The following is a 22581-nucleotide window of genomic DNA, read 5'->3' as shown; positions in this document are numbered from 1 at the left end:
AGAAATGAGATTCTTAACTGAGGAACATAAATCTGTGGTGAATGGGTAGAGGAGACACAGAGTAAAAGTGAAATCAGCACGAGAGAAGAGTTATACTTCACGAATAGCACTAGCTAGGTATTTGCTATTTACACAGGAGTTCAAATGACAAGTCAGCTTTACTCACAATGAATCTTGGATCTGAAATATTGGTTTAACTTTACTTGGTTCCATAGTACTGTAGGCTGAGATAATGAATTCTTTAAATCATTTTCAATGTTTCTAATTCCAGAGAAAAATTATATGACTCTGAATGTCACCTGAATGCAAAGTCAAAGTCACCTACAAAGAGTGATCATAAAAAGATAAGCCAATGGACAACCTAACAAGACTAGATAGAGCCACAAAGAACAGAGATGTCGGCATGCAAAGTGGCTACTCTCTCTTTTAAAACTGCACATGATTGATATAACAGATACCCAGCATAGTTCCAAAAACATGAGATTTTTGTTCCTTGTATCTAAATCAATAATGATAGATCTGCACATATGTAGATGTATGTATACACAGAGTGGTATGAATGGTGAATTGCTAATTAAGCCCTATAAAACGTTTATGGGGAAAGGAGATGGGACACGTTTGACCATGTGTAATGAAGGGTCTCTACCATTCCTGAATGCAGAGGCTCATTTCTTAGAAAGAGACACTCCTCTCAACTAGTGCAAGTTTTCTCTTTGTGACTATCTCCTTGGCTAGCATTTCAACTTGGTAGATAAGTGTCTCCCAGGAAGCAAGGGATTGCTAAAAAACAAAACAAAACAAAACAAAACAAACCTCAGGAAATATTAAAGGGCACACAAAATAATTTAGTGTCAACTTTGAGTCAAGGGCTCATGTACTATATCTAAATTCTCAATGATTCTGTATGGCCTAGAAACTATTAGTTGGGACTCAGATGACTTACAAAAGCTTCAAGTAGAAACCAAGGTCATTTCCTCTTTGCCTACCATGCAGCAATGCCAATGACCACCCACCACTGCCCACCTTGTCTTTGTCACCATCAAAGCCCCAGCTCTCAGAACTCATCCCAGGTTCTTTGGAGATACTAGCAGTCAAGCTTAGGGCCAGTTAGTTTAAGTAGAGGCTGACTATTCAGGTTTTACTAGAATTCCAGTGAACAAAAAGGGCCTCCCTTAGAGCTCCCCTGTCTGTCCTGGTAGAGAGGAGCAAAGAGGGGGGTACCCTGCAAATCTCCACTCTGTTGGCAGCCTCCTCCATCTCTTCCCTGAGGGCATCAGCTTTGGCACCCGCAGGCTGTAAGCTGCTGGACAAACCTGAAGACTTGGAAGTCTGCTGCCACCTGATGGAAAATAGGAGAAAAAGAGGAGAGGTGTGAGACAGGTAGAGTCCTGGGGATATTGTGGGAAGGCTGAGAAAACAGCTGGTTACAAATATTACCCAGGGTACAATACCCCCTCATGTGAAAGGAGATGTAATGAAAAGGTACCAAGTACTAGAATAGGAGAATGGAAGTGGAGTTTCCACTCAACAGTTGTTGATAGAAGCTGAGAATCAGCTACCCCTTCACACAGTGGCAAGTCTTTCCCAGTTTGTCACCATTTTCCCTACTGTCTTTTGAACATTAAGCTCAAGTAACATCACCATTGCTTTCTCTGAAGCACAGTTTATGTCATTTCTTTAAGTTCCCTGTCTATACTGTGGGCATTTGAATTTGGAAACATTCACCTACTTGGCTAAAGCCAATCATGTACGCTAGGTGAGTCTGTAAACTAACAGCTTATAGGGATCAGCAAGTAAGAAAAATAAGTCAAATGGGTCATTATCTTGAAAACTACTCTACTAGATCCTGATTTCCTACTTGTAATAGGGACATGAGATATAAAACTATTTCTCAGCTTTAAGAAAAACAATAGTGTAAGAAGGATGACAAAGGGCAGCTGATGCCTGGCTGCAGTCTTGGAAAGTTAGGAGGGACACGGAGGGGAAGGGGAAGAGGGCAGAGAGTGAGCTGGGATGCTGCACTGTCAAGAAGGCAGTTGATCTTCATGGAGCTGATGGGCCCAGGCAGGAGGGTGGGTCATAGGTTGCCAGATATTTCCATTGACAAGAGAAGTTGGAAATTGTCATGTGAACTTTCCTGATGCAATGTGTCAACAGATTCAATAGTTTCTTTAAACACGATGCTGGCTAATAGTATACAGACCAAACTGGATAGCTCATCAGGCTCCATCCAATGTAGAAGAAAAAGGTGCAACATTACATAACTTCACTTTGAGAGTCAATAATCTAATCATTAGGTGTTTTCTCTACACATTTCTTTTCTCATTTGTTATATGCAGGACAAACGAAAGAGTGCAAGATTATGATACAAGATAGAGAAACTAAAGTTATCTCTGCTATTAGCAAAAAGTAGCAAAATAAAGGACTGTCATTTAATAAATGCACTTATGAGAAATACTTAAAAAGGCTTTGAGACATCAAGCCTGGCTTGAAACTCTAGAGACTGACGCACATGTCCTAGGAAAGATTCTGTGTGCAAGATAAAAATTCAGGGCAAATTAGAAAGGAAATAATCTGCTTAAAGATGTTTAAAAATCTAAGCTAATAGATAAAGGTTAGTAAAAATTCTTGGTCAATTCTTTCTTATAATGGTTTGCCCTGCAGAAATGAAATATTTAATTGATACCTCCAAGGTTTAACTATTTTAAATAAAGTATTGAAGTGCTGCAGTTTTCTTCTCAAATAAAATGTGAGATGCTGTGTTTGTAATTTAGATTTCGGATAATGAATATACCTCTATGACAGATTGTGGGTGAGTCAAGCTACATCCGCCATCTGACTCATGCTACCTGAAGAAAAAACAACTAACCATATATAAGAATAAAAAATAAAGCGACTGTAAACACTATACTGATTTTATGGTTTTATAGATCTGTATTAGATTAAAAACCAAATTATACTTACTGTAAGTATATTAAAATAAAAACATTTTCCAGAGTTATCTCTTTTTTCCTTATTTCCCTCTTCTCTCAAAATTCTGTCCTTTAGTCAATATCCTGGTAGTTTAAAATCATATACCTTTCCCCTCCCTGTTCAAGGAATTTTATTTGTAATATACAAGTAATCTATTTTGATACTACAAAATAGTGATAAGATATCCAAAATGGTCCCTTTGTTAGAATAACAAAATCTCAAGGGAAGCTTAAAAATTGTATAGGCGGTAATCTGCTGTGAAAAGTGACATTAATCATTTTCAAGGTCTGGTGGTCTTCTCTGTCAGTTGTTCTACAAATGAACTCTAGAATTGTGCTGCTCTGTTAAGAAGAAATTGATTTTGGACCAAGAGAAGAAACAGGGATTCTTGTCCTAGAAGAGTTTGAGCTTTAAAATTTGAAAAGCAGGAAGTTCATTTCTTCTCACTAAGGTAGCTGATATGACACCATCATTCTCTGGGAAAGATGCTATCACCATAATATACGACCTGGGGGAGAAGACAACAGAATATAAGCTTTAACAAAGGCTAGAAGAGAGAAAAAGGGCAGAAATAAGGATATGAAATTTCAAGGACCAGGAGAAGGGGGAAGAAGACAAATGCAAAAGTTCAGGGAAACAGAAAGTCCAGAAAAATTTTTGGAAGGCAAATGGGAAAGTTTCTTTAGTGGGACATTTATTATCTTATCTGTCCAGTCTTCTCCTTTCCTCTGTCACCAGCATCCTCCATTTTTTGAGGTCCTGTCCCACTACTGCTCTAATGCATGGGCCAAAAGGAGCTGCCAGTTTTGTGTGTCTCTCCCAGTAAATGGTCCAGGTAGGGATCCCTAATGCAAGCCATCCTTCACCACCATGGCCAAGTGACAGGCCAAGGAAGTGGCACATAAGCAACATCCAGACAAAGAGAGCCCCTCCTTTGCACATTTAGAATTAAAACAAAAGAAAAACATCTCATGCTGGGGAGACTCGAGCCCAAGGGACATCAAGTGACCATGAAGACAATGGCTCTAAGGAAAAGATGCCTATATGTGGAGAGAAGCAGAGGTGAGATGTGCAACTGCTCCTGGTGGCAATAAGACTCTGCTGCCAGTCCCAGAGGTACTAAAAATGGCCATAGCTCCACAATTCCACTTCTAGTTATCCACTTCTTCAATTCTGTGAGCTGCCCAGTATTCTTCCCCAAACTCCTGTTTTACTTTTATATTAGTTCACTTGTATCCAAAGAAGGCAGATGGGTTGCTCAGGCTGCTATAACAAAATACCACAGACTGGGGGACTTAAACAATAGACGTTTATTTTCTCGCAGGGTTTGGGTTCTGAAGGCTCTCTTCCTGGCTTGCAGATGGTTTTCTCATTCTGTCTTCACAGGGCCTTTTCTCTGAATGCACACCGAGAGAGCTCTTGCTCTCTCCCACTTCTTATAAGGCCATCAACCCTAGTGGATTAGCACCACATCCTGATTTAAGCTTAACTGGAGGTTAGGGTTCCATATATGAATTTGAAGGGGACACAATTCAGTCCATAGCAATACCACCTAGAGGCAGCTATTCAGCACAAATGTTAAGTGTCCTGGACCCAGAGAGTTGACCGTGAGATACATTCCCCCCAAAACTGAGGCAGACTTTGGGAAGAAATGGGGCTCCTTCTTTAACCATTGCCAAACCTAACCTATAGCAGAAAAGAGGTCTGTGTATCATTCACATTCATTTTAAATTCAATTGAGCATAAAGCTTCCTTGAGTTTATCTCCATTCTTCTTATTTATAATCTTTTATTTATCTTCTAAGTTTCAGTATTCTTTGACTGGCATATCAATAATTTATTCCTTTTTATTGCTGAATAATATTCCATTGTATATTATATTTTTTTAATCTACTTGAGAGACATTTGAGTTGTTTTCTGTTTTGATCAATTTGATTAAAGCTGCTATGAATATTCATGTATAAACTTTTATGTTTGCTTTAATTCTCTTGGATAAACAGGAATTCAAGGACTGGATCTTAAGATAGGTATTTGTTTAACATTTAAAAAATTGCCGTACTCTTTACCTAAGTGGCTGTACCACATTACATTCCCAACAGCATTGCAGAAGAGTTTCATCTGCTTCACATCCTTGCCAACAGTTGATATGGTCAGTATTTTTAATTTTTGTCATTTTAATGGGTGTGCAATGGTATTTCATTATTATTTTAATTAGCATAATGACTAATGCTCAACACCAACTAATGATGTTGACCATTTTTCATGTGCTTATTGGCCATTCATATCTTCTTAGTGAAGTGTCGCCTCAAATTTTTTCCCCATTTAAAAACTATACTGTTTGTATTTTTATTATTGAACTATAAGAGTTCTTTATAAATTCTGGATATGTCCTTTGACAGATATGTGTATTGCAAATATTTTCTCCCATTCTATGGCATAACTTTTCATTTTTTAAACAGTATCTTTCAAAGAGCAACATTTAAGAATTTTGATTGGGCCCAATTTATTAACTTTTTATCATTCCTGTTTTTTGTATACTAGGGAATCTTTGCCTACCCTTGATGTTGCAAATATTTTCCAGTGTTTTCCTCTAGAAATTGTACAGTTTAAGATTTTATACCACCTGTGCATAATCTTAGCTTCTTCCTTTGATCTCTGAGATTTTATACCACCTGTGCATAATCTTAGCTTCTTCCTTTGATCTCTGAGTCCTTGGGTCTTTCCTGGAAGGGTCAGTATCTTTCACTTTTTTAACTTTTAAAAAAATTGCAATTATAGTTGTCATTCAATACTGTATTAGTTTCTGGTGTAAAGCATTGCAGTTAGACATTTATATAACCTAAAAAGTGATCCCCCTGATAAGTCTTGCACCCAACTAACATCATGTATAGTCATTATAATGTTATTGACTACATTCTCTCAGCTGTACTTTACATTTCCATTAATACTTTGTAAATGCCAATATGTACTTCTTAATCCCTTCACCTCTTTCACCCAGTCCCCCAATTCCCCTCACATCTGGCAACCATCAGTTTGCTCTCTGCATCTATAAGTTTGCTTTTGTCTTACTTATTTATCTTGTTTTTTAATATTCCACATATAAGTGAAATCATATGGTATTTGTCTTTGTCTGACCTATTTCACTTAGCACAATACCTTCTAGGCCCACATGTTGTCCCAAATAGTAATGGCTGAATAATATGCCATTTTTTATATGTACCACTTCTTCTTTATCCATTTGTCTTTTCATTGGAGCATTTAATCCATTTACATTTAAAGTAATTGTTGAAAGGTATGTAGTTATTGCTATTTTATTAATTGTTTTCTAATTGTTTTTGTAGTTCTCTATTCCTTTTTTATTCTTGCTTGTTGTTGACTTTCTGCAGTGTCGTGTTTGGATTCCTTTCTCTTTATTTCTTGTATATTTTTGGATTGTGGTTACCATGAGCTTCCTATATACCAAGCTATGTTTATAGTAGTCTATTTTAAGTTGATGGTCACTTAAGTTCAAACATTCTATAATCCCTACCATGTTTACTCACCCCTTCCACGTTTATGTTTTTCTCATTATATTTTACTTCGTGTGTGTGTGTGTGTGTGTGTGTGTGTGTGTGTATCCCTCAATTTACCATTGTAATTATAAATGGTCATCCTACTTTTGCCTTTTAACCTTTGTATTAGCTTTAGTGTTGGTTGATCTACTGCTTTTATTCTGTGTTTGCCTTCATCAGTGAGAATTGTTTTTCTTTACTATATTTTTTCATATTTTTAATTTTTTTCTTCTTATTATTAAAGAAGTCCCTTTAACATTTCTTATTATTACTGGTTTGGTGGTGATGAACTCCAGCTTTTTCTTGTCTGGATCCTAGACTTTGGTATTATCTAAGGATATTAAAAGGTTTTTGAAGCAGAGAAGCCAGATTTACTTGAATAATGACAAATGTACACATTAGATTAAAACCTAATTAAACACTGGATAAATCTGTTGGATGTGGCAGTATCCACCAGAGTTGTGGCAGAATTCAAAGATCCAGTTACAGAACTATTGATCAAAATGTACTGAAAATATATAAAAGAGCTTGACTTTCTTAAAAGGCAGAGTGTGTCTCCACCTGGAATACACCGTTCAGTCTGGATAGTATAATTCATGAAGGACAGAACAGGACTAAAGAAAGCTTTGTCAATCATTAGGAGGATGCCACAAAGAATAGAATCTAACACGTACGGACTGGTTAAATAGCTAAGTAGTGTGGGGTGGAGGTGGAGGGTAGTGAAAACTAATTATTCCAGAAGAGTAATTGGTGATCCCTGTTATTCAATAGTGTTGCATTTGATCTTACTCTCACTGTTGTATCACAAAATGCAGTCCTCATGTTGAGTAAGAGTGAAGGGTTAGGGGAAAAAGCAGGAAGTTGGGTGGGTTGGCTTTTTCTTGTGGCTTGTAGCAAGGTCCTACAAGATGCATTAACCCAGGCTGGAAACGGCTAGTCTGAGATTAAAGGTAGAAGAGAGAGGACACCTTTGCTAAGACATTCTCTTTCATTCTGAAGTCTATAACCTAAACTGATGGAGAATCCATAACTGAGGCCTGGGGTTGGACCTTCCACCATGGTTACTAAAGCAGAGACCTGAAGAGGCAGTAACTAAGTTTTTGAAGGGCTGTACGGCCAATACTCTCCCTCCAAAGCAATCTTCAGCCCTCAAACTCACAATTACACAGAATAGTCTGTAAAAAACAACCAATATGATAAAGTAGATGGATCAGGTTTATATGAAGATTTAAAAAAATTTTTTTTTGATCTGAAACGAAAAGGTTGTAGGTCCGAATTGAAGTTTATAAGCATAGAAATTTGAGGGGGCGGGTAGAGACTTCCTTACCAAATCTTAACATAACAGAGTATATGAGCTGAAAATATGAAAAAGTTGTCAAATCATGGATGACGGTCTCTAATGACACTTCTCTAAGGCTCTAAAATCTACACACCACTTGGTGTCACCATTAAAAACAACACAAGACCAGACTGGCCATGGCTGTTACCTAGGAGTAACTCTCTTTCTCATAAGAAGACCAAACAGAAACACGTAACTGGCGATGGCAATGATAAGCTTTGATGCTAGAATCCAGCCCGCTAACCAGAAATTTGTGCTGGAAATTTGGGTTTTCCTTACAGAAGCAAATCAGCCAGGGCTTCACAGAAGGAAATCGTTCTGCAAACGGGACTTGAACACTGCTATTGGAGGCAATTTTATGTGGCACACAGACATAGTGGTAAGTAACACCAAATCAATACTGCCCTCTATTCTTCCAGGTGCAAGGACAGACTCAGATGTGGGTAAGAATAACTATAGCAACTTTCCAATTCCTGCTCCTCTTCTTTTTTAATCAAAAAAGACAAGAATCACAGCCTTCCATAGGCAACGGAATCTAAAATTTAATAACACTGGCTTTGCTTTCATCCTGTTCATTTTTTATGTTTACCTGGTTATTTGTAGCAAAGGGCACTACTTTCAATTTACGATGTTATAACATTTTTTTAAAAATAGGTTCACTCTGAAAAAGTAAATCAATTTTTAAAAGATGTGTAAGCACAAATGGCAAAAATCATTCAGGTGGAATGAAGTTTGGGAAACACTAAGTTAACTTTTTTTTGAAACCTTTGTTTTTCTGCTGATCGAAGTTTTATTTCTGGTCTTGGAGGAACTGCCCAATATTTTTATTGGTCCAGATGCAGAATTCAAATGTCCCAATTAGTTACAGTAGCAGCTTCCTTTTATAAAGCACTTGGAATATATTGTGAGAAGCATGATCTCAAATGACACTCAAAACAACCTCTCCAGGTCAGCCCACAAATATTGTTTACTACCTGTGTACAGGTGAGCAGGCTATTCTGGGAGTTTAAGTGACTTGACCAAGGACACAGGTTTAGAAAATAGATGACTTAGATCTTGGTACTTTATCTCTAGTTCAGGACTAGACTACTATAGACTCCTAGTTCAGGAATCTATCCTACATCTCACAGTCGAAGTATATTCTGTTTTCGTTTTTGTTTCTTTTTCTCAGAAAAAGATTAAAATTGACCTACAACGAACCTAATATAGAACCCAATAGTTACTTCCATATTAATATTCATGACTCTGCATTCTTTCAACTTGCAAACTTACACACACACCTACTTCTGTAAAAAATAAAAAGGCACATGGGCACAATCATGACATATGCCAGCCACAGTCAAAGCCATCTCAAAGCCTTTGGCACACCCCCTACATCCTCACCCCCCTACCACTATAACAAGAATTTTCTGGTGGATTCTGGAAGAAAGGTACGGAAGAGCAGCACTGTTGTAATGTTACCTCTCTCATAATGGTCTCAGGTTTAGGGAATGGCTACATAGAGAAGATTTCTGCACTGTCAGCTTCAGAAGAAGGTAAATTGGTCCCCAGAATTTGAAATTCTCCCCTCATTATAGACCTGACACATTATCGAAGCACTTAGTCTCTTCTCCTGCTACTCTCCTGCTTTTCCTTCTACCCTGGCCTTCATCCTGTACCCTGAATATGTCAGTATTATTCCCTCCTCAGGCCTTTCCATTTGCTGTTCCCATTGTTGTGGAAAGTTTTGCATCAGATCTTTGCATGGCTGCCTCCTCATTGTTTATGTCTCAGGTCAAGTGTCATCTCAGAAAAGCCCTCCTTGTGTTACCCTACTTAATGCTATTGCCCCCTTTCCCCAACATTCCCTTCCAAAATTACCCTGTGCCATTTCTTTATATGGCTCCGGCTGCCTGAGATTGTCTTGTATGTTTGCTCACTTGCCTGGAGTGTATCTCCCAAACTAGACTGCAGCTTCCTCGAGAGAGGGCCCAGTATTTCTGCTCCCTACTCTTACCTCCAGTGCCTGGAGTATTAAAAAAACACTTGGTGAATAAAAACAGACACACACTCACACACAAACTCCTACCCACAACCAAATGTGATCACCGTTTCTTTAGAGAAATAAAAATGAAAGCAGAGGCCCTACTGTACCTTGTTCGTGAAGAATCCATGTCCAGCACCAACTTTGCTAAGTGTTTCCTCTGTTTTTGAATATTTGGGATTTCCACCTATGGTTACAGAAGACAAAAGACAGTTGAATTAAAGCTCAAGATAAATTCTTAAGGAACTATTGATAGCCATGCAACAAGTTTGCTAGAGATCTCCCAATCCTTATTTTCAGATGAAATTCCTGGTTTCTTTTCCTGAGCTAAACTCTGCTCTTACTTTGCTGGACATCTGCCAGGAATCTCCATCAACTCAGACCATCTCAGAGGTTCTGTGCCTTCTTCTCACTTAGGCCTAGCCTCATTCCTGGTCTTAGCCAGCAAAAAACAGGGCTCAATCATCTCTCTCCTCACATGCATAAGGGCCAATGTGGGGGGAAAGCAGATCTGACACACAAACCTAATTCAAAACAGACAGCAGAAGGATAAAGAGAATGGCTCTCAGGAGACCTGAGATGCTATGAGGAATGCAATTAGGATATGTTTTTATAGAAATAAGATTTTTCCAAAGTAAATAATGAATAAACATTGACATGGCTTTTCTCAGCTATGAGAAGTTCTTCCATAGTGGTTGTATGGGGATGCTCTTTTTATATTTTTATTTCTAAAAATGACTTAACTGAACATTCCAGAGAGGGATTTTGGTTCCAGGCCCAGCAAAAGTGGGGCAGGATGTGAGAATTTAAAAGGAAAATTGGCCGTAATTGAACCAAAGTCATCTCAGGCTATGGCTTTTATAGAAGGAAAAAATGTGAAGTGTTCTGTGAAGTGCTTTCTATTCACTCTTCAAGCAGGGGTGAGTAATGAACTGAGTGTCAGGACTTCCAATAGGAAGAAGAAGGATACTGTCTGGGGCACCCTGCATTGTCACAGAGCCCAGAGTCACACGTAGAGTCACATGGGGAGTCACACGGCATCTTGTTTGTAAAAGCAAGCTCAACACCCAGGTCATATCAGCCCCTTGTATTTGCTTCAGGTTGGCTAGAACCCCAGACTATCTTTATCTTACAGGTAGGGGATGCCCTGTAACAGGACAGCATCTGAGAAGTCTAGAGCTGGTCTATATCAAAGCCCCATATCTAGAATTTTATTCCTGAATATTTTCAGGCACTTAGGCAATTAGTTACCCATACATTCTGCCCCATAAATAGCACCAGGGTAGATAGAGGTGCTGGTGGCAGTCCAGAAAGGAAACTGGACATGGTTGAGGGCAATACTCTCCAATATGGCAGCCTTTATGTCATTTTAAATTCGAACGAAAAAAAAAATGACATAAAATTAAAAATTTAGTTCCTCAATCAAAAAACTAAACGTATTCCAAGAGCTCAATAGCCACAGAAAGCTAATGGCTATCACACTATTCTATGGGACAGTGCCATTAGGTTTTGTATGACCAATTAAAGGCAACTGGGAGGAGGTCCAGGGTTCAGGGCAAATAAAGTCTCCCAACCATTTCCTTTCTTACTTGATAAAATTTCACTTGTTTGAAGCTAACAAAATTGTCACATAAACATTAAGGTTTCCTTTTAATAAAATAGTTTTGTTTAGTGTCGTTTAAAGTCCAAGAGAAGAGACATAAATAGACAAACTCCAAGCAGCCTTGCAGAGTCTCTTGGGCGCAGGGCCCCAGGACCTTGTGAGTAGGGTCTGTTGTTCATTTCACTGAAGACTTGAGATGGGTGGAGGACAGGGGTGGTGATGGCAGTGGAGACTCTGGTGGGGAAGGAAGTAATGCTGCCACCTTTACTCCTTTCTCCACTGAAGTGCCAACAGAGAGAAGTATAGGTGGGAGAAAGGAGGCAGCAAACAGCTAAAAAGACCACCATAATAGGGAATCCTGACCATGCAGTTGAGGGGTAATAACCTCTAATGAAAAACAATGTCAAAAAGTAGGGTGAGGGGTAGAAACAGTAATAAAGCTGGAGCAGAATGACAAAAGGGCTCACTGTTCTGTCCTTTCCTGCTCACTTAGGCCTAGCCTCATTCCACTTCTTACCTCAGCCAGCAGGAACAGGGGCTCAATCACATCTCTCTCCACCTGCAATTCAAAATGAATCAGCTCCTGAGCCAGCTTGTCCTCTGTCTCTCCACAGAGTTTCAGCATCTTCCTGCAATAAAAGGGTAAGAAAACCCATACTGAATACCCTAGAAAGCAAGATGTCACCTGTGTCATATTGTCATTGGCTTTTGGCTGGGTACATTTTCACAAGACAGTGTTAAAAACTGGTTGATTTCTGCTTTTTCCACCATCTTGGAGCCTGTGGAGGCCTGCTGAGAACAGGACTTCTAAAACGACAAATATGTCTGGAAGGCTATGGTCCAAGGCCATTTTTGCTGGCTATAAGCAGCATCTCTGGAACCAGAGGAAATACATAGTTCTTCTTAAAATTGAAGGTATTTATACCCAAGATGAGACTGAGTTTTATGGGTACAAGGCAAAGAACCATACAGTGACTCCTGGTGGCAAATTGAACAAAACCAAGGTAATGTGGGAAAGGTAACTCATGCTCATGAGAACAGTGGCATGGTTCGTGCCAAACTCCGAAGCAACTTTTCTGCTAAGGCCGCTGGACACAGAATCTGTGTAATGTTGTACCCTTAACAGATTTAAATTTATTCAAAGTAAATAAAGTGGATTTGTTCTCTTGAAAAAAAAAAAATACTGGTTGATTTCCATGGCATCCAACTACCAACCTGTTCCATCCATTTTCATTTCTGAAATTATCAATTTTTTTTAAGTGATGCTAAGTCCCTACTGTGTGCCTAGGGTAAATGGGACATATAGGGAAACATAAGAGAGATGTGGAGAGAACAGACTTACATGTGCCAAATCAATAGGCCTAAAACGAGCCAGATGCTTCTATCTCCCTAAGAGCACTGAAGAAACTAGCTAAAATGGATGCACAAACAAATCAACATCTTCAAAATATACCAAAAACTAAATTTCTATTTTTTCTATTAGAATCCATTAAAAAACCAATTTCAATAGCCTCTAAAAGAAAGAAAATTCTTTCTCCTAAACTATGTAAACTTATTTAATGCAGGATGAATAGACAATTACCCAATGGAAAATTGGAATGGAAAAACCAGTCCAAAATTTATTAATAATGAGCAAATAACAAAAGACTTGAATGAACAGAAAGTTATACCATGTTCCTAGATGAGAGAATACAATGTTTAAAAAATGTTAATTACCCATGAATGGTATACAGGCAGTCCTCCTTTTGCATGGTATATATTAACTGAAAGTCATGTAAAAAGTTTTTATAAATGAATGAGAGTATGAGAAGAGGCCATTTGTTATTCTAGAGTGAGTGTGTACCCTTCCTATCCATATTTTACACTTTTTACCAAACATGTGTGTTCACATATAATATATAAAACTGCTACATCACTTAGTGTAAAAAGTTAACATAAGGGTTTAGCACTGAATCTCTTCTTCTATTACTTGCTTTTTAATTTAACATTATCTTTGGGGCTTAGCCACCATGACACATGCAGAATTAGATCCTTTTGCTGTATAGAATTCCATTCTATGAATATACCACCATTTATTAAGCCTCCCCATAGTCAACAATGTGTGGCTATTCCATGCAGTGCTGCAGTGCATATATGCAGTCTCTTTTGCATGTGTGAGAATTTTTCTGTGCACAGGAGAGAAGATGTGTATACCCTTAACCTTACTAGAGATGACCAATTGCCCTTGAAATGATACTAACTTCACTCTCACTGCTGCAAATGAGGGTTCCTAATGCTCTGTCCTTTTGCCAACCCTTGGTACTGGTAGGAATTTCAATTTTTGCCAAGTTGGTGGATACAAAATATTATCTCATTCTGGTTTTAATTTGTATTCCCTGACTACCGGTAAGACTGAATATCTTTTCATGTTTTGGGCCATTCAAAATCCCTCTTCCATAAAGTGCCCACTCATATTCTTTGGCTATTTTTGTATCAGAATCTATTTATTTGAATTTATTTCAGGAGTCTTTATATACCAATAGATATGTGTATGGATGTAGAGTGGATTCAAATTCTTTTTCAAATCTGCTACAAATGTCAACTCCCAGGCTGTGGTTTATCTTTGTAGATTTTTAATGGTGTCTTTTATCTGATTTTTCTATTACTTGCCTCCATATTTCTAATGCCACTTTTTTTTTTTAATTTGAAACATTAGTTATTGACTATCAACTATGGAAAATGAGAATTTAGCTATCTTTACATTTCCCCTCTGTCCATTCATTTAGTATTTACGCAACATTTTGACCCCATATGCTATTCAGAGTAAAGCTGGGTAGTGTATTATGATTACTGGTCTTTCTTATATATTTATTCATTCCCTCTGGAGTTAACAATTACCTTGTTTTGATTTGTTTGGTTTTCTATGACCTGATTGAACCTGAAATCTTCTGTTACTTTTCTAATTTGTCTCTTAAGACAATGAACCACATTTGATGTGAATGAATTTCATCTTCTTGAATTAGTCTCTCTCAGACCTGTGTCAGTCTAGACTGGAGTTCGCCTTGTATCCCTGGGCACAGCCATCTTCCTGAAATCTTCCCTCACAATTTCCTGGGATTCTCTTTCTCTCTGTCTTATGATGACTTATTCTGTTTCCTATACTCAATGTCTACCTTTCTTGGTCACTCTCTCATTTTGGAGCACATCTTGCTTTAGCAGCCTGAGAAATTGTGCGTGGGAAGTCAACTTTTGAGACCTTGCACATCGCAACATTCTCTTTTACTTTTACAATGATTGACAGCTAGGCAGGATACTGAATTCTGTATAGCATCATATCCCTTCAGGATTGTGAAGGTATTATTCAATAATCTGCTAATTTCCATTGTTGCTTTTGGCAGATCTGAAAGCATTCAGATTTGTGATCCTCTATATATGACAATTTATTTTCTCTGAAAGGTTGTAGAATCTTATTTGTCACTAGTATTCACTAGTGGTAGGCCCTGACATAGGTTTAATTTTTTTCTATTGTATTAGGAACTCAATGGGCCCTTAGATGTAGAAATGCACATTCTTCAGTTCTGGAATACTCTTTCAGAAGGTGATGATGATGATGATTTCTCCCTTTCCTTTTCTCAGAACTCTTGTCACTGAAGCCTAAGACTTCCTCCACTTTTCCAACTTTTCTATTTTTCTTCTTGCTCTCTTTTCTAGATTTTTTCAACTTTATTTTCCAAATCTTCTACTGATAATGTCATATTTTTCATTTCTATGAAGCTTGCTTTGTTCTCTGAATGTTATTTACTATAAAAATTTTTTATTAACATTCTATTTTTTAATCTAATAGAGGCATTATTTTCTCACTTGAAAATATTAAGTGACTGTTTTCCTGAAATCCTCCTCTCTCACACAATATCTATTTCTTCCTAATTTTACTTTATTATTTTCTCAGTTGTTTTAGTATCTAGGTTTCAGGTTAGAGATCCTACACAAATGTCTCATGATCTCTGGTGCCTGTCTATATTTAAGGGTGGAGACTAAGCAGCTCAGAGAATGTGAGTGAAGGTCATCAGCAGGATGATCTATCTGGGACATTCGTTGGAGCTCTGCTTCCTTCAATATCTTCAGGTCTAGTTCATTCCTGTTGCACTGGTCAGATATCCCGAAGAAGGCTCTTCTACTCTTCTGCCTAGAGAGTAGAGGCCTGGGGGCTGCATGAATAGAGAAAGACAGCTGAAGAGTCTCAGCGTCTGGCTGCATTACAGCACTTAAGTCTCTTCTTTAATGACCCTTACCTGGTATCCCTAGAGGGAGACACTGTTTTGCCCCCTCCAGAGAATAAAGCTCCAGAATCTGGCCGGGAAGGGAGGTAAGGGGATGAGAGCCTCTCAAAGGTGAGATAAGTGCTGGGTTTGAGCAATCCAAGTAGTACTTGAATGGCTTTTTACTCACATTCATAATTTCAATCACCTCCCCACCCCCAAAGATCCACTATTCCAGAGATGCCTGGTACCACCGATACCGAGCCTTGTCAGTATTTCAGAGAGTAGATAATGTTGACTCTCTGCATATCCTCCTTTTGCCTTAGAAGCCAGGTTTAGGGGACTTGCTAAGTCAGTTCTCAGTCAATTATATGTTTTATACTTCACAAAATTATGCTACTGTTGTCTTCTCTCCTGTTTTTCCTGCCTTTGTGGATTTATGTCTTTTAAGAGAAAAAAACTATTATAGTGGATTTGGAAGGGAGCAAAATCAGATGTGTGTATTCAGTCTGTCGTCTTTACCTGGGTGTCCTCAATCCCTTTACTCTCAATCTTGCTGTGTCATGTTTTAGCTGTAACTCTTAGAAACAGCATATGACAATTTCATGTTTGTCCACCTGAGATTCTCCATATTATGAACAGGTGAGTTTATTCCATTTACATCTCTTATGATTACAGATATATATTCAGCAACTGCTATTACCTTCATTTTCTGTGTTCTATTCATTATGCTTTTCTTTGCTTTTTTCTTTTAGTCCCTTTTTATATTTTATTTATTTCCCTTTTCATCCTTTTACTAATTTTGAAGTTATGCATTCTATTTCTATTCTTTTTGTGGTTACTCTTATTTTTCTAACATGCACATTTACTTTAAATTTAAATGTAATATCTTTATCTTCCTCTCAATACAAAAACGTAAAACACTAATTCCTCTTTCAATGTTTCATGTTATTATTTTCCAATATTTTAGTTTCACTTTGCTGTAAACATCCCCCAAATTAATTATTATATTGCTACTTTTAGTTCATGGTTATTTATATTTCTTTGCACTGAAGGGTGAATATGTCACCCCAAAATATGCCGCAATGGCATAAGGATTATTTTGAGCTGAAGACAATTGAGAAGAAGTGGATACAAAATAAGCTTTCTGCCCACCCCACCCACCATTGGCTAGAAGGAGGACGTAAATTTATAAAAGTGTCCCCTTTTCCCTCTCTACCAGGATGGGCAAAAGTTAATCACCAGAGACAGTTCTAGACTCTCAGAAACCTAGAGAAGGCACCAAAGGAATAGCAGACCTTACTAAGTAAGCCTTTATGTTCCATAATTCCCCCATATATTTGCCTGCCCACAATTTGTCACCCCAGAAACTCAAATTTCTTTTCCCTTGTCTTGCCACTTCTTTAAAAATTATTGTTCTTTTGTTAAGATTGTATAGAAGCTCAAGTTCTAGCCACCCCTTTGAGTTATTAATCATTGAGTTCTCCCATGTGTACACACTGTACACAGTAATAAAATCTGTATGCTTTTCTCTTATTTGTCTTTTGACAATTTAATTTGCAGAGCCACAGTAAAGGAACCTAAAATGGGTAGAGGGAAAAGAGTTTTTTTCATTTCCATACCACATTCACTTTTTTTTTTTAAATGCTATCCTGATACTTACATTTCATTCCTTTCTTTCTATTTCAAATGAACCTAACTAGTTCTTTCAGTGAGGATATATGAGTAGTAAATTCTCTAAATGTTTGCCTGAAAATATCTTTATTATTCTTTTATTCTTGAATAATGCTTTAATTTATCGTAGACTCTAGTTTTCATATATTTTGGCTCAATACTTGAAGATTTTCCTCCGTTATTTCCTGGCATTTATTTTGGCTGATGAATAAAGAGTCTCTTATCAGTCTAATTGCTCTTTTATATTTATCTTTTTCTCTAGTTAAATTTACATTTCTCTCTTTTGCTTAATAATTGGTTTTACTACGATGTGTCCAGGAATGATTTCTGTTTGTTCATCTCAAGCAGGATTTTTTGTGCTTCTTAAATCTAAAGACCATGTTTTTCTTCAAATCTAGAAAAGAAAAATTCAACCATAAACGTCCCTTCTGCATATCTTCTTCTTCAGGAACTACTACTAGACATAGTTTTGTATTCTATCCTTTGTGCCTCTCTATTTAATACTGCCTATACCCTTATTTCATTCTATTCATTCTGGAGAGTGACTGCAGATATGCTTTCAAGTCCGCCAATTCTCTGAGTGCAATTTTCAGTTTATCTCAATTAAATTTTGATTTTTTAATATTTATTTATTTTTTATTTAGTTTTATTGAGTAACTGAATGGACTTTTGCGTTAATAAATTAATCTGATGGTCATTTTCCAATGTGCGAAAGCTGGTTCAAATAATAGAACTTTATCACAAAAATCCCCATCATGGAAACCCAGAATGCCAAGATGATGCTCATCCAATTAAGTTTTTAAGTTACAGTAAGTATAACTTGAATTTTAAAAATTTCTATTGTTTTATTTTCTTCAATTCTGCTTATTCTTTTTTTATTTTGTCTGAGTCTTCTGTCAGAAATTATTTTGTTCTTACTTAATTTTTTAAATTGAAGCATAATTGACATACAGCATTATATTAATTTCAGGTGTACAGCACAATAATTCAATATTTGTACATACTGCAAAATGATCACCACAATAAATCTAGTTAAAACTTTTTTTCTTAAAAATATGGAATGCTTCACAAATTCATCCCTACACAGGGGCCATACTAACCTTCTATGTATCATTCCATTGTTAGTATATGTGCTGCCATAGCAAACGCTGTCATTATTTAATTTTTAAATTTCATTTTAAACATAATTACATTTTATTTCATACTGTCTTATTATCTTAGTTCTTAGGGTAAAAATTCTCCCACTGATTGTGCCTGAGGATTCTCTCTCATGATGATTCTATTTTTGGTTTGTTTTTATTTGTGAACTCAAAATCAGCCAGGGTTGTTCTTCTGGGAATCCCATAAGTTCTGACATTTGACATTCATATTTGCTTCTGCTGGAGCCTTAGGGATTTCAACTGTCCTTCAACAGTTTTATGATAATTTCTCCCCTTGTGAGTTGCCTTGCTGCACAGACAATGTAAATATAACTTTGGGGCCTGAGGTTTTGATTTCTCACTGATAATGTTTTCTTCTTCTCCACCCAGTCCTCGGCCAGACTGAAGATGTCCTCAGTACTTCCCTGAGCAGTTCTAGTCCCCTTTAACAGATGGGGACTTACCTAGAGTTAGCAAACCCACATGTGGTGTCACCTTACCCAAGAAGTGTGTCATCTCCCAGGATAGCTGACCCTTCCATCAAACACTGAGCCAGTGTTGTCAAAGGCAATTTTTTCTGAAAAGGAAGAAAAAAGGTTGTAATGAAAACTACTTTCAACAGTCACCTGCTTACTCTAAAAGAGCAAAAAGTCAAATACTCACCTAGATACTATATTAGCTAATAAACAAAATGGCTTTATGTTTAAAACCTAAAAATTTATAGCATTTAATGATGGGTTAGACTCAGAGATGTCGAAATTCAGAAAATTAAAACTGAATTAAATTTGTCAGTTTGGAAAATAAGGTTTACAAACTGCATTTTAACACAAGTGGCATAGCAACAAGAAAAAAAGAAAATTTCAAAAATTTTTAACAAAATGAGAGCAATGCTTTAGTTTCCCAAAACTAATCTCTCACCTGAGAAGTACATTAGCCTCATTTCATAAATGAGGCAACTTATGGTTAAGAAGGAAAGAAAAAAGTGTTCACATACAATTACAGTACAAAGAACGAAAGCGTCAAGATAAAGGCATACTCCGAAGAAGATATAAAATAGCCAACAAGCACATGAAAATATACTTATCATCATTAGTCATTAGGGAAATCCATATCAAAGCCACAGTGAGATACCACCTCACACTAGGATGGCTATATTAATAATATATATTTTTAAAAATCAGAAAATAAGTATTGGGAAGTATATGGAAACACTGGAACCTTCTTGCACTGCTGGTGAAAATGTACAATGGTGTAGCACTGTGGAAAAGTTTGGCACTATTTCAGTAAGTTAAAACAACTGCCATTTGACCAAGCAATTCCACTCTTGGGTATAGACTCACAATAACTGAAAACAGATGGTCAAAGAAAAACATGTGCATAAATGTGAATAGCAGCACTACTCACAATAGCCAAAAGATGGAAACAGCTCAACTGTTTAAATGGATGAATGGATAAACAAATGTGGCATATCTATACAATGGAATACTATTCAGCCATAAAAAGGAATGAAGTCTTAATACATGCTACAACATGGATGAACTTTGAAAACATCATGTTAAGTGAAATAAGCCAGACAGAAAGGGGCATATATTGTATGATTCTATTTATATGAAATGCCCTAAATAAACAAAGCCTAAAGGACGGAACATAGGTTAGTGGTTGCCAGGGGCTGGGGGTAGGGGGAACAAGGAGTGACTGCTTAATGAGTATGAGGTTTCCTTCTGGGGTGATGAGAATGTTCTGGAATTAGATGATGGTAGTTGCACACTATTGTGAATGTATTAAATGTCACTGTATTGTACAATTTAAAATAGTTAAACTAGTAAGTTTTATGTTATGTGGGGAAGGAGGAAGGAAGGGAGGGAGCAAGAAGCCTGTTACTACTATAGGAGTGTAACATGACCCAGTCCCTCCTTACTATCAACAAGCCCTCTCCTTGCTGAGCCAAAACTATCCAGCACACACTCAAAACAAGGTTAAGAACTGCTAGCATATCTTCAGGTCTTCCGGTCCACACTGATACACAGATAGCTCTTCAAATGGAAAGTGATTGAACTTCATCCAATCCAGAGCATTATTACACAGAGAGCTTCAGTTATAATTTGCTTACTAATCCAGTATTTATGGAGTGCCTACCCAGGTACTACATCTGTGGTAAATGAGATTAGACACTGCCCTCACAAAACTTACATTCCAGTGGAGGAGGACAAATAATAAATACAGAAACTATGAAGGAGATCATTTCAAATAGCTAGAAGTGCCGTGGAAAAGAGAAAGCAGCATAAAGGGTAGAGTGAGCAGCTGTGGGGTATGAAGTCATGATGAAGGAGGACCTCTTAGAAGGAGTGACATTTAAGATGCAATCTGAAGTAAGAGAACAAGTCAGTCACGCCTCAAGAAGATCTGGAAAAAAACATCTTAGGTAGAGAAAATTGCAAGTGCAAAGGCCCTGAGATGAGAAATAGCATGGTCAGCTCAAGGTTCCCAGGGAGGTCAACATGGCTGGAGCACAGTGAGTGACAGGGAAAGCGGTGGAGGAAGAGGGCAGAGGTGAGATCATGTGGGCCTTGCTGGCCAGAGGCAGGTGCTGGAGTTTCACTCCAAGGGCATTTGGGGACCACTGAAGGGCTTGTTTAAGAAGAGCACGATCAGATTAAAATAACTCCAATCCTGAGACAGACAACTGAGCGACTTGAGAGAGGGATGAACTCAGAGACAGATTTTCAGAGCTCCATCCACTAGAACTTAGGAATCTGGTTTGAACATCTCCAGGCCACCTGGACCCTCTAAGGTTTCTCCAGGAAGAGCTGAGGAGAGAGGTCAACCCCCAAGAGTGATATGGAAGTTCAAGTGGTTCTTGAGGTAAGTCAAAGTGGAGAGAGCCGAATATGCTTGTGTGGAGAAGGCCTTCAAAGGGTCTAAAATGTAGTTCCTCCCTGCCATTAGACACGTCCACACCACTGAAGTCGCATGCCTTTTACTCAGGTGATAAACTTACTGCCCCATCATTTCAAATAAAATGAGACATTCTTCTTGATAAAAACTAGACCAGGCAATTCAGTATTTAAATATCCAAATTTAAACACCACTTTCTGGTTGTCCTACAAAGCTATTAGGTACAAGTTCCCAGAGACTTAATTAAAGGCACAGGAAACAGTATCTTAGGAGAGCATCTACTCTCACCTCGCCTATTAAAAAAAAGTTATTTAAAGCACTTTTTAGAAAAAAAATGTCTGAAGTGGTTAAAAAAAAAAGTAAAGAAAAAGAATTGAACAGGTATAATTCTTAACGCTCACAGAGAGAGCATGGTTTAAGGTATTTCTTAATCAGGGGTTATTTTGTTCCCCCAGGGACATTTGGCAATGTCTGGAGACATTTTTGGTTGTCACAGTGTGAGGAACAATACTAGCATCTAGTGGGTAAAGGCTAAAGTTGCTGCTAAACATCCTACAATGCACAGAACAGTCCCTTGAAATAACAAATTACCCAGCCCAAAACATAAAGGGTACCTAGGTTGAGAAACGTGGCCTAGGAAAGGTCTTCAACCTGCAAATTCCTAAAATAGTCTAATAACCAACCAATGAGGTGTCCCTGCCCCCGCCCCCACTGAATTGGTCAGTTCACATGAAAAGCCCATTTGTTTTATACCGAGCACACGGAGCCCCATGACTCGGCTTTAGGGCAAGACTTTGGCTTTTCCGAGTCCTTCTTCAGAATTTGACAAGGAAGCAAGGTAAGAGAGGATCTTGCCTATAAGACTGAAGGGAACTTCTAATAGCCCAGAAGTTGACATCTTTTAGGGAAATATATCTACCAGTCAGTAAGTACAGTTTTTCCAAATATGGAAAAGGGTTAGTTCAATTAGCCCTGTCAGTGAGTAAAGCAGAAACTGTTCCCGCTGCTGAGTAAATAAGTGAAGATCAAGATCAACATAACAAGAACGGCCTCTGAGGACCACAGGGCTGATCGGCATCCTGGAGGAGGATGGGATGGGACAGCCAAGTATCTGTCCTCCAAAATCCATGCTGGAAAACCAGCCTGA

The 22581-nt window shown here is 37.8% G+C and overlaps 1 protein-coding gene and 2 pseudogenes across 4 annotated transcripts in view; 1 reads left to right on the top strand and 2 right to left on the bottom strand.

Annotated features, from left to right (window-relative positions):
* Positions 1-22581, bottom strand: part of ARHGAP44 (Rho GTPase activating protein 44) — a 175414-nt gene that overhangs the window by 51546 nt on the left and 101287 nt on the right. For 3 of the 4 annotated variants that reach the window (XM_039847386.1, XM_039847384.1, XM_039847385.1), the window contains 4 exons: positions 19040-19116; positions 12006-12117; positions 9996-10072; positions 1222-1339 (listed from right to left, as the gene is read on the bottom strand). In XM_039847386.1, the coding sequence (XP_039703320.1) occupies positions 1222-1339; positions 9996-10072; positions 12006-12117; positions 19040-19080 (348 nt within the window). In that variant the 5' untranslated portion in view covers positions 19081-19116. Of the gene's footprint in view, positions 1-1221; positions 1340-9995; positions 10073-12005; positions 12118-19039; positions 19117-22581 lie in introns of those variants that run through there. The other variant, XM_039847387.1, reaches the window with a different exon arrangement.
* On the top strand, positions 12262-12620 carry LOC120589757 (60S ribosomal protein L35a-like; annotated as a pseudogene).
* On the bottom strand, positions 18450-18545 carry LOC120589968 (uncharacterized; annotated as a pseudogene).

This window comes from Pteropus medius, unplaced genomic scaffold (genome assembly GCF_902729225.1).
Source record: "Pteropus medius unplaced genomic scaffold, Ma_sr-lr_union100, whole genome shotgun sequence".
Lineage (NCBI taxonomy): Eukaryota > Metazoa > Chordata > Mammalia > Chiroptera > Pteropodidae > Pteropus > Pteropus medius.
This window is presented reverse-complemented; position numbering and strand designations above follow the sequence as displayed.